We start from the raw sequence: 12769 nt of genomic DNA, 5'->3' as shown, positions 1-12769 counted from the left end.
GTGGGCGTAATCAGGCTGATTATGATGGCATGCATGTTCGCAGAAATTGGTTTCACAGGCAACCTCAGCCTTGAAATTTTGTGTCGTAATGAGTGCCAAACTCGCTAACTCATAAAAACTTTTACACCTACCACTAGAGCCACGCGCATCACTGATCGCATTACTGTTCCTGTCACTGGAATGTGTACTGCTTAAGCCACATCCCTGTCCTTACTACTGTGCTGACCATTTGCCCTCGCGACCTCATCTGTGGGCTTTCTTACGATGCAGTTTGCCCTGACCAACTGTTTGGCCAGTACCCATTACCTCGAGCTTTCTCTCTTTCCGGATATTCACTCTGTACTAAAGGCTTTGTCCACCTACTTCCTAAAGCCTTACCAATAAATGAATTGGCAACAACTTCCCCCATCCATGATGGTGACTATGTTGTCACACATACACAGTGTGTCTACTAAGTTTCGAGACTGGCAACACTGAAAGATAGCCAATGGAGCCACCAAGCAGTTATTGTCTGTAGCTTTTAGTGCCGAGCGGGCTGTGCATTGTGTGAAGAAATCGCAAAGTTGCGGTGTGAATTTTGTGAGTTACAGTGATTTCAGTGAACAGTGTTTCGTTTGTTCGTCATGGATAGCATAGTGGAGCAGATACTAGCCGTCAAGTTTTGCGTAAAACTTGGCAAAACAGCCACGAAGACCATGCACATGATTGAAACTGCTTCCAACATTGACACTCTTTCTCAAGCGAACATTTTTTGCATGGCATCGACGGTTTCATGAGGGTCGAGAGGCGGTCACGGACGACCTTTGACCTGGCCGTTCGCTAACTGTTAGAACTGTCGAAAATGTTGAAAAAGTGGGGGAAAAGCTGTCTGAAAACCACTGTCATTCGCTCAGGATGATAGTGCAGGACCTAAACATCAGCAAGGATACTGTCGGGAAGATTGCGGGACAAGATTAGAAAAGAGGAAGATTTGTTTGAAATTTGTGCCCCGCAGTCTGACAACAGAGAAAAAAGACCGCGTATCTTCGTGTCAGTAGTGGGCTCAACTGGCAGAAAATGACCCAGAATGGTTAAAAAAAATTAGAACTGGTGATGAATCACTCTTCCATGCGTATGACCCTCCTACAAAGAGTAGTCAGCGGCATGGGTGGGGGCTACCACCGATGGGGGACATCAGTTTTGAGTCTGCACTATTCAACAACCTGCCGACCCTTTTCGGCACTTCCCGCATCCGCACTACGGCATATCTCTTTGTTGCCAGTGTTCTTGTTGAACGCTTTCACTGCTCCCTCAAAACCTCACTTGGGGCTCAGCCTGATGCTTCTCACTGGTTTGCATTGCTACTGTTCTCCCGAGCCTTCGGGCTATGTTGAAGCACGATTTGTGCTGCATGCCTGCCGAGATTGTTTTTGGCACACCACTACAGCTGCCGGGAGAATTCTTCACCCCTTTTGTTTCATCGCCATGCTCCAAGCACACCTACTACATGAACTGGCTGCGTGTTTCACTTTGTGCACCTGAACCATGCTGCCAGCATCGCACTGCTTCCCATAACCTTGCAGAGCCAGCGACATCCTCTTATGTTTTTGTTTGCCGTGACGCAGTACGGAAACCACTGCAGCACCCTTATGATGGTCCATGCTGTGTCATTCATTGCACAGACAAGCACTTGACATTTGATTTAGATGGAAGACAGGACACCATCGCCTCAGGTTCGATTTCCGGCCATGGCAGCTGCATTTCGATGCGGGGGAAATGAAAAGAACACTCGGGTAATTAGATTTAGGTGCACGTTAAAGAGCCCCAGCTGGTCGAAGTTTCTGGAGCCCTCCACTATGGCATCTCATAATCATGTCGTGGTTTTGGGACATAAAACCCCAACATTTATTGTTAGGACACCACCTCCATTGATCACCTCAAATCCTGTAAGGTGATTGCCATCCTCCGCAACTGTGAGGCCAGAGCACGATTGCATTTCGGACTGCGTTTAGCTGAAGTATAGCTTTCCTTAATGTGATTTCCTTGTATTTGATCTGTGTGGAATCTTTGGTGAGGTTTGTTGTTTTAGATAAACTTACATGCTGCACCGCTGCTGTCTCTCGCATCTCATTCCATCCACAGCAAGCACTCTCGAGATACATGACACCATGACGTTCTTCCAACGGTGCCCCATAGAAAATGCCCGTTCCCTCCTCTTGCATTTTTCACCGTGGCTCAGTCACATGCCATGAGCCCGACCAACCGCGTACGTGGATGTGGCAAAGGTGCACACCATTAAGGAATTTTCCATTCCTCGCATACCATTGCGTACCATCAAAACGTTTTGTTGTTAGGCACATGCCTCATGCCCTTTACTCATCACATTTGCCCCTTTTTAAGAATTTTGTCTCAGTGAACTGCTCTTGCCCCCTCATTGGGATTGCGGCCCTCTGCTCTTCTGCCTTGTCACTTGTTATCACTTGTGCACAGGCTGACTTAGCACATTTCCACGACATTCACTTGTCACGCCACCACAGTCACACGCACAAGCACATCAGAAATCTTCAGTCACTGTTCCACACTACATGTTCATTGTCCTGAAGATCACAGTCTCTACGTGACTTGACAACGTCATGATACATCACTTCATTCGCAAGTATTTTGGCAGTGCCTTTTCACAGAAAGCACCTTACATCCTTATAAAGCCCCGACCAGAATGCCTTTCTGGTCACTTCTCTGAGCAGGTTTTTCTTATTTCTGAGCCCTTTAGCATAACAATGCTCCCCCCACATCTGCTTTATCGGGCATTTGGTGAGTGGCTTCACCACGGACCCGAGCCAATGCGGGGGTTTCGACCCGCTTCCACGCCTTACCATGCATGGCTGTGCCGTGTCCGGGGAAAAGGGGATCCTGGGGTTTGAGCCGACGCTGGGTGATTGAACCTCTACGTGGAGGTAACGCACACCTTTGGCCTCGGCTTCACGTAGATGGCACCTCTGGATTGACCCACCCTCCTCTCCGATCTTTGTCTTTCTCTCTCTTTTTTAATCTTTCCCGTTCTCTCTTCCACTTGCTTCTAATTTTCCTGGCGACAAGGGTTAACCTTGTGTGAGTACCCAGCCTTACGATGAAAAAATCCGTAAACAGGGGGTGGGTGCTCGAGCCGACGTTTTGACAAGTGGACTTGTCTTCTTCAAAGCTGCAACTGATTTCCTTAGCTCTTGTGTTTATATGCTTCGTGCCCTCTCCACCACAAGGGAGAAAGGGAGGGCAACTACCAGAGTGGGGGAGAGGGAGAGGCCGCCATGACGAACTGGGTGAGTCAGATGGAAGGGGAAAAAAAAAGTAAAAGAAAAGATGAAAAAACGGCGGGGGTGGGGGGGGTGGTATACGTTTCGCTGAGTAATGATTGTCAGTGGAAGCACGTGGCACTTCACAAGAGTAGGTTCGAAATTCCTAGAAGAAGGGCTTACCTCTAATTGGTTTTCGTTGTGTATGTACCATACCAAATGGATTCAAGAGCCCCCTTAGAAACATTACTGCCTGCTGGCTGGAGTGTATTCAACTTGTGAATAAAGTCTGACACTGTATATTTTCTGTCTCTTGGGGACCGGAAGTTTGAATGAAGTATGTAAAGTTTGAGATCGTCAAAGTTGTGACCTGCTACATTAAAATGCTGTGCCACTACTTTGGGTAACTTCTTCGCCGTGTCCGCGCGATGCCCATTTAATCTAACATTAACAGGCTGTCCTGTTTTACCAATTTACCATTTTTGACAATATGAACATTTAATCATGTAGATAACGTTTGAACTAATGCAGGTGAAACTAGATTTTATATGCTGGACGTAATAACTTCCGGTGCTTTTAACTATGACGTCATCTTGAATACAAGTCTTACATCTCGGACGAGAACAAGGTGTTATGTGGGCAGTAGAATGAGGGTTTACTTTTGCATGCACTAACACGTTGCATGTGTTGCGAAGCTTTGGAGATGAGTAATGGGTTGCGCTCTCTGTAGCCTTCTAGTGGGTCATCCTCTTTGTCTCTTCCCGCTCGCGCTGAGTCCGTGTTTTGCCTTGACTGTCGCAATTGCGCATCGTCGCCGACTGCTGTCAAATAAACACCTCAACAAATTGGTGGAGAGAGCTGTGCTCCCATTTGATGCCCCTGGAGCTTAGATCCTGTACCCTACCAACTACCACGCCTCAAGATGCTGCTCCGCAAACGCCTCCTTCCTCAGCGACCACATGCCCCGGTGTCCCCCGCATCCGCGAGCCTCCTATCTTCACCGGCGCGGATGGGACCGACGTTGAAGACTGGCTTGTGATGTGCGAGCATGTGGGTGTACTCAAATAAATAGGACAAGGCAGGCAAACTCAGCAACCTGGTTTTCTCCCTCGCGGGTGTGGCGGGCCTGTGGTACAACAACCACGCCACCGATTTCCCCACATGGTCTGATTTCAAGACCGCCATCATCGACGTGTTTGGCTGCCCTGCCGTTCGTAAATCGCAAACCGAACAGCGTTTACGTGAACAAGCTCAGCAGATCGGTGAGTCTTTTACGAGCTACATAGAAGACGTCCTGGACTTGTGCAAGAAAGCCGACGCAGCCATGCCTGAGTCTCACAAGATCCGCAACGTTATGAAAGGCATCGACGACGATGCCTTCACCATGCTGCTCGCCAAGAACCCTCGTACTGTGGCCGAGGTGATCACGCTCTGCCAAAGCTACGAGGAGATGCGCCGGCAGCGGTTGCTGACCCGTCAACCTCCATCACGCGACGGCGATCTCGCTGGCTTGTCGGCCATTTCTGATCAGGCCGCCTTGCTCGCCGAGATCAAGTCATTCGTGCGCGAGGAAATTGCCCGCCAGTTCTCCCTACTGGCCTTCCCTCACCCGCAGCATGTTGAACAGCCGTCGACCACGCTGCTGGCTCCCTTACGCTGACCTCTTCAGAAGGAAATTGCGGAGGTCATGCCGGAATACCACCAGCCCCCTCCGGCACCTGCACCGCTCAGTTACGCGCAAGCTGTAGCCAGGTCACCCCAAGCGATCCCTGTGGCTGCCCCACTTACTTACGCCGAAGCCGTCGCCAGACCTCAGGCCTTCGAAGCGAGTGTGCCGGCTGCGTATGCCTACGTCACCCCTAGGCCACCAATGCAGCCCATCATGCAGTCGTATCAGCAGGCGCCTCGTCCACCGCGTCCTGCACCATGGATGGGACCTACCCGGCGAACCGATAGCGCACTTCCGACAACCGCCCGATCTGCTTTGCATGCAGTTGCGCCGGTCATCTCGCCCGCTATTGCAATCGCGTGCAGCCGCCTTGTGTCACCGCAACCATCCCCAGCCGGTCAAGCCGCCTTTATTACGATTCACCGCTGCCTATGTCACCGTCGTCTTGCCCAGCTCCATCTACCCACTGTTCGCCGTCACCACGACGCCGCTCACTTTCACCGATGCGGCCACGTCCGGTCCCACGTGAGCAGGAAAACTAGTCGTCGCAGTCCACGAAGCGAGGGCTGCGATGCTATCGAACTGCGAAAGCCCTCAGCGAAGCCCGTCGAACGTGTTAGACGTGTTTGTGGACGGTGTTCGTGCATCTGCCCTTATCGACACTGGAGCCGCTGTATTCGTTATTGACGCCAAACTTAGCCGATTCCTGTGAAGAGTGACGCCGCCACTTCCCGGGCTCTCCCTCCGTACAGCCAGTGCCCAAAGTATTCACCCTACCGCGGTGTGCACAGCCCGTGTCATGATTAAGGATGCTCTGTACGTCGTCAAATTGATCATAATTCCTGTATGCTCTCACGACGTCATCCTAGGATGGGATTTTCTCTCTCATCACGACGCCGTAATTCATTGCGCACCAGCCGAAATAGAGCTTTCACCATTCTCTGATTTGACTCCGGCAGACAGTCCATCGTCTGCGAGCAAGGTACTCGTCATAGACGACACCAAAGTGCCTGCGAACTCGTGAACGGCGGTGTCAGTCTCCTGTGCCAGTTTCTCTGACACCGTTGCACTCCTCTCGCCATCTGACCGTGTTTGCACGAGGAAAGGCTTGCGGGTGCCTTTCGTGACCGTGCAAGTCACTCAGGGCAGAACGTCAATTTTTGTTATGAACCCATCTCCGTACAGTGTTACGTTGGTGCGAGGAGAATGTCTCGGCAGCGTGGGACCCCTCGAAGACGCACAAGTTATGGACGAACCAGATGACACGCACTGCCCCAGTTCCCGTACGCTCAGTGCTGTTTCGACGTCTGGTTCATCGCCCACTGATGTATTTGCTTCCTCCATTGCTGACAACCTTACGCTGGTCCAGCGTTCCCAGCTTCTGGGCCTCTTGGAAGAATTTCGCGCTTCTTTCGATGTCGCTCAAACTTTCGATGTCGCTCAAACTTCTCTCGGCCGCACGTCCGCCATTATGCTGGTGCCCAACCGCCACTGCGGCAATGTCCATATGGCGTATCTCCCACAGAATGCCACGTAATCAACGAGCAAGTCGATGACATGCTTCGACGTGATGTCATTCGACCCTCTAACAGCCCCTGGGCGTCTCCTGTCGTTCTTGTTGCGAAGAAGGACGGTTCTGTATGGTTCTGTGTGGACTACCGACGACTCAACAAGATCACTCGTAAGGACGTGTATCCACTACCGCAAATAGATGACGCGATTGACAGCCTACAAGGAGCAGAATTCTTTTCATCTCTCGATTTGCGCTCAGGGTACTGGCAGGTACCTATGGCTGATGACGCTCGACCGAAGACCGCCTTTGTCACACCCGACGGCTTGTACGAATTCGTCATGTCGTTTGGGCTGTGTAATGCACTCGCCACCTTCGAGCACATGATGGACACTGTTCTGCGCAACCTGAAATGGCACACGTGCTTGTGCTAACTCGACGACGTCATCGTTTTCGCTCCAGACTTCTCCACGCATCTTCAACGCCTCCGGCATGTGCTGACGCGTTTGAGCGACGCTGGTCTGCAACTGAATCTAAAGAAGTGCTGATTTGCAGCGCGGCAGCTGACAATACTCGGCTACGTCGTGTCCAAGGACGGAATTCTCCCTGATCCAGCCAAGCTTCGGGCCGTGACCGAGTTCCCGAAACCTACGTCCGTCAAAGAACTGCGCAGTTTCGTAGGACTGTGTTCCTACTTTGGGCACTTCATTCGAAACTTCACGACTATCATATCGCCACTGACGAAGCTGCTTGGAAGTTACGGGCCCCTAAATTCGTGGTCGTCCGAGTGCGACGACGCATTCGCAAAAATCCGTCGTTTGTTGACGTCACCTCCCATACTACGCCACTACGACCCTACGGCCTGTACAGAGGTACACTCAGACGCCAGCGGTGTTGGCCTTGGCACTGTCGTTGCGCAGTGAAAACCAGGGTTCCCTCAATATGTCGTGGCATATGCAAGTCGTACGCTTACTAAAGCCGAGACGAATTACACAGTCACTGAAAAGGAATGCCTGGCGATCATATGGGCCCTTATGAAGTTCCGACCCTATTTGTATGGTCGCCCATTTGATGTCATCACCGACCATCATGCACTATGCTGGTTGTCGTCATTGAAGGATCCCTCAGGCCGCCTCGCCCACTGGGCACTTCGGCTATAGGATTACGATATCCGCGTGCTGTACCGCATGGGACACCAGCATGCTGACGCCGATGCACTCTCGCGCTCCCCCTTGCCTGACAACAATGCCCTCTGCTAAGTATCTAACAGTGTTGTTTCTTCCATTGACGTTCACACCATCGCTACCGAACAGCACAAGGATAAATGGATCGCCTCGCGATAGACTTGCTCACTGATCCGTCGGCAACACCAACCACTCGCGCATTGCGTCGCCAAGCCCACCATGTCGCCATTCGTGATGACCTACTGCACCGTCGCAATTACAACGCCGACGGCCGCCAGTGGCTACTTGTGATACTCCGCAGTCTGCGTTCTGAAATATGAGTCCTTCCACTCTGATCCGCAATGTGCGCACTCTGGGGTATCCAAAACTTACCACCGCATTCGACAACGATACTTCTGGCGAGGGATGTACCGCTACGTGCAGAAGTTTGTTCGCTGCTGCCTCGATTGCCAATGCCGAAAACCTTCAACGCACGTGTCACCAGCCGGTCTCCTACCATTACCTTGCCCTAACCGTCCATACGGGCGCATGGGCATCGATTTGTATGGACCACTTCCTCTGACATCAGCTGGCAACCGCTGGGCCATCGTCGCTGTTGACCATCTAACGCGATACGCCGAAACCGCCGCCCTACCAGCGGCTACAGCGCGCGATGTTGCCTCCTTCCTGCTACACCGATTCATGCTGTGTCACGGTCCACTCCAGGAGCTTCTTAGCGATCGAGGCAGTGTCTTCTTGTCGGAAGTCGTCGAAGCCATTCTGAAAGAGTGCCATGCTGTTCACTGCAAGACTACAGCTTACCACCTGCAGACGAATGGCCTAACCGAATGCTTTAACCGCACGCTCGGCGACATGCTCTCAATGTACATCGCTGCCGATCACACAAATTGGGACGCCATTCTGCCCTTCGTCACCTACGCCTATTATACCGCTCCTCAGAGCACTACTGGTTTTTCACCCTTCTTCCTGTTGTACGGAAGGCACCCGTCGCACACCATCGACACGATATTCCCATACAAGCCGGATTCATCTGAGTGTGCGCCTATTTCTGACACAGCCAGGCTTGCGGAAGAGTGTCGCGAGCTTGCCAAGACATTTACAACGCACGAACAAGAGCGGCAGAAGAGCATTCGCGGTGGCACCACCACTTCTGAGCCCACGTTCCTCCCTGGAGCGCTCGTATGGCTCTCTGTCCCTGCCACTACAACTGGCCTCTCTTCAAAACTACTGCCAAAATACGAAGGCCCCTACCGTGTTGTCGAGCGCACATTCCCGGTCAACTACCTGATCGAACTCATCGAACCATCTTCGGACATGCGCCGTCGAGGGCGCGACATTGTCAACGTGGAGCGCCTCAAGGCCTGCTATGACCCGCTCATAATGACAAGCTGTTAGGTCGCCGGGCGGCTCCCTTTTTGTACCCGGGGTAATTGTAGTGAAGCCTTGGAGATGAGTAATGGGTTGCGCTCTCTATAGCCGTCTAGTGGGTTGTCCTCTTTGTCTCTTCGCGCTCGCGCTGAGTCCGTGTTTTGCCTTGACTGTCGCCATTGCGCATCGTCGCCGACTGCCGTCAAATAAACACCTCAACACATGCACTAACATGGCCTTAAGATTTCTACTGCGGCGATACACGACTTTTGGTACTTCGGGAAACGCTTTTATAAGGTAGAAGAACTTGTTTTTGGGCGAGTTGGTGCCTTAGATTGGCGCTCTTCTGTCTCTTTCCTCCGGCCCTTTTTCATGTTCCTAGCTTCGCGCCACTTGCGATATGTTCAGCAAGCTTTTATAAGGCACTCTTTGCTTGCCAGTATTGTGTAATACTTGTGGAGGATATTATTTATGTTTGGTAGCGCATTTGAATATTTGGTTATAAATGCTGGTGGCTGGTTGGGCTGTGCTACGGGAGCCCTTTGAGCTAGTGATGATTTCCTATTTTGTTGACATGCTTCATTGTAGACCTTGTTTAGAGCATCTTGCGGGTAATTTCTTTTAACTAATGTTTCCTTTAGGTTGCTTAAGTGGTTGCTTTAGGTTGCCAGCATTTATAACCAAATAGTCAAATGCGCTACCATGCTGCAAATGGAGGTGGTGAACCAATTTATTTTTGATCCCTTGGCATCGGATGCTGAAATGTTTTAATACTACGTGTGGTTGCAGTGGTTCAGTGCAGTGGTTCCTTTAAGAACATTGTCATATTTGCTGTACACTTCTCCACCGACATGGCTTTTGCAGGTTTCTCTTGATGTTTTATTTATGGTTGTTGAGACAAGTCTGAAAAGGAGGCCCGCTTTGTTTCTAGACTTCAATATTCAAATAAATTACCTTTAGGTCGCCTGGTAGAGGAATTTAAGGGCTCCTTTTCTTTGTTAGACACAATGTTAATCAGAACCAACGGACAATCAAGCCAAGGAAAGTATAGGGGACACTATATGTAGTAATTATAATTATGACATAAATGTGAAGAAATTAAAGTCAATGAAAAGACAACTTGCCCCTGGCAGGGACCAAACTTGCAGCCTTTGAGTAACTCGTTCGATCCTCTACCGTCACAGCTTTCATTGCAAGCTCGCAGAGATCATGCTGCAATCAGTTTCGTGTGAGGCTGCCATCCGATTTTGGTGTCTGCGCTTCTTTAACAAACATGGCGTCATGCAGACACAGAGAGGCCTCACGAGATGACCTTGAATGCTCACTGTCATAACACCAGCATGATATAAAAGCATGAAGGGAAGCAAACGCATTATTGCTTCTTCAATGCATCTACGAAACACCTGCAACAGCAAGTGCACAGAAGCATGCCCAGCACATGGAAGATAGTGCCTCTGTGGCAAGCTGCCACAGCTGAGCTGACTAGAGGAGCCTGCGTAAGGCCTTCCCAGCTAACTCTTGCCCTTGTTCTTGCAGCTCCAGCATACTGTATGCAAGACGGAATAGGCCTTACACTCACTTTGTGTAGAACCTCCTTGCGGCGACAATGTGCTCGCTATCGCAATAAAAGAAGACACTATCTCTTTTGCCAACTTGTGTTGCCCACAGAGCTCGATCAGTGTGAGTCCTGCACCATATTACAAGTGTTTCCGAAATTGCAGCGAAATTTGAAAGACCAGAAATGTTAAACAGGTGGCAGCTTTCCCTTGCAACAAGCCTCGTAATTTTTATTCACCTAATCTAGAACCATAAAGGTCTCCACAATAACACACATATTTTGCAGGTGTATTTTGTGTTCAAAAGGTGAGTCATTCAAGTGGCCTGGAATAGTGGTTTTGAAGTGGTTCCGACATGAAGGAAGTTGTTCTGGGATGTGCGCAGCCGCTAATGTGATGCTCTTGTTGGAGAAAGTCGACCTCAGTTGCTGTGCTTGCTTGAAATGATTGAGGTGACAAAATGAGTGCAAAGTGTGCTTCTGTTGCAGATGAACAGTTCCTGTTGATTCGGCTGGCCTACAGTGCCATCGACGTGTACGCCATGGTGGCGGTGTTGTCACGAGCGAGCCGTGCCCTGGAGAAGTCGCTGCCCTCGGCTGAGCACGAGGCCCTCCTGGCCCAGCTGATTTGCAGCGAGGTACTTGTTGTTCCCAGCATGAACTTATCCTATGGCTCAGCCCACTTGGAAACCATGAACAGGGTGGATGCTTTGCTTAGTCTTCTACACTTCACAACTCATATGTTTCTTGAGCCTAGTTTCTTTGAGCAAGCGGAGCACTCAAAGCCGCTGGCTTTCCTCTCTCAGTGTGTCTGCAGTGGCAGGAAACCGTCTGCAAAAGGTGGCACTGCTCAGGGTAAAAGAACGGTATGCTTCATACCAGCGCCCCCTCTATTTTTCTGTGCCTGGGCGAAGGAGCGGAGCGCAGTGGGAACCGACCGTTGGCGTTAGTGTGGCTTTTAGCCGCCGGGCGCCGCCACCATAGTAGACCCACCGTTGCATCGTCGCTCGCGGAAACGAATGCCGTGGCTGCATTTGAAGCTGCTACAGTGCAGTCCACTTATAACGATATTGAGAAAAACGAAAAATATGATCGTTATAACCGGTGATCGCTATATCTGGACTGCCGTCCAAAAAGAAACGTGGGACGTACCTTTGTAGCTCCGATCCCGAATTTACCACTTGCACTAAAGAATAGATGTTCTAGAAAGCAGGATGTCAAAAACAAAGTTTTATTTGAAGCTCCAACGAGAGTGTCAAGCTTTAGGCGCACCTAAATAATCTCAACATGGTCTAAAGAATCTTGAAGTATCCGTGCGCCATTGCATGATGTACGAATGGTGCGTGCCGTTAACCACCACGGCGGCAAGAGCGCACAACACGCAAGCACCGCAAAAACTGCACACGCCGGCCAAAGCTCAGTTCATGCAACGGAACATCACGAAACTACATATCAAGGCCGGCGACTAGGACGGGCTCCTGTACGGTGGCGGCGGAGCACGGCTGACATAACGACCACTCCGATAAGTCTCAAGAGCGAACAATGACCCGCCAACCACAACGGGAGAGTAGCAGCTGTCCGCCAAGCATAGTGTGCCTGCACAGCCAGCCTGGTGCCTGCGCTCGACACTGGCTTCGTGCTACAACGGAACTTTCGAGGAATTCAAAACAAGCGTCGCGGCCATCGCGGAGCGCGCGGCCTCCGCGGCCGGCACGGGGCGCACAGCTTTGTCGGCACGGAGGCGGGCCCGGCGGGCTGCCATTGGCTGCTTTAACTTTGAATCTTCATCGACCCTAGCGCCAATTTCGCCTTCAGTTACCGCCCCTTTCAAGCGGCCGCTAAACTAGCAAATTATTCAAGATGGTGTCGGTGACATAATCATGACGTAATTCTTTGGGACGTCGGAGCGGCGCGCCAACTTGCTTTTCGTCTTTTTTTTTTTCTTTTCTTCCTCTCCTTTCGGTGCGATTGTGGGCCATGCGCGAACGGCGAGGCACAACATGTACTTTAACGTGAAGCGGCTAGCGCCATCTTGTGGCGCGCTGCGCAAGCTCGCGATGGCACTCGGCGCGTGGTCTCCGCGGGCGGGCGGGCGGCGCACGCAGCGCGGAAATGGCGGCAGATACGAACTCGCGTAGGTAAACGTTTCGCCCCGTCTCGGCATCGTTCGTTTCAGGGGAACTTGGAAACGCAAATGTAACGATTATTATACAC

The 12769-nt window shown here is 51.0% G+C and overlaps 1 protein-coding gene across 1 annotated transcript in view; it reads left to right on the top strand.

The window, feature by feature from the left end:
- Nucleotides 1-12769, top strand: part of LOC119386460 (very long-chain specific acyl-CoA dehydrogenase, mitochondrial) — a 238167-nt gene that overhangs the window by 217778 nt on the left and 7620 nt on the right. The window contains exon 12 of the mRNA XM_037653745.2: nt 11045-11193. Coding sequence (XP_037509673.1) covers nt 11045-11193 — 149 coding nt within the window. The remainder of the gene's footprint in view (nt 1-11044; nt 11194-12769) is intronic.

This window comes from Rhipicephalus sanguineus, chromosome 3 (genome assembly GCF_013339695.2).
Source record: "Rhipicephalus sanguineus isolate Rsan-2018 chromosome 3, BIME_Rsan_1.4, whole genome shotgun sequence".
In the NCBI taxonomy this organism is placed as follows: Eukaryota; Metazoa; Arthropoda; class Arachnida; order Ixodida; family Ixodidae; genus Rhipicephalus; species Rhipicephalus sanguineus.
Note: the sequence above shows the minus strand (reverse complement) of the source record. Positions and strands in the feature narration are given on the sequence as shown.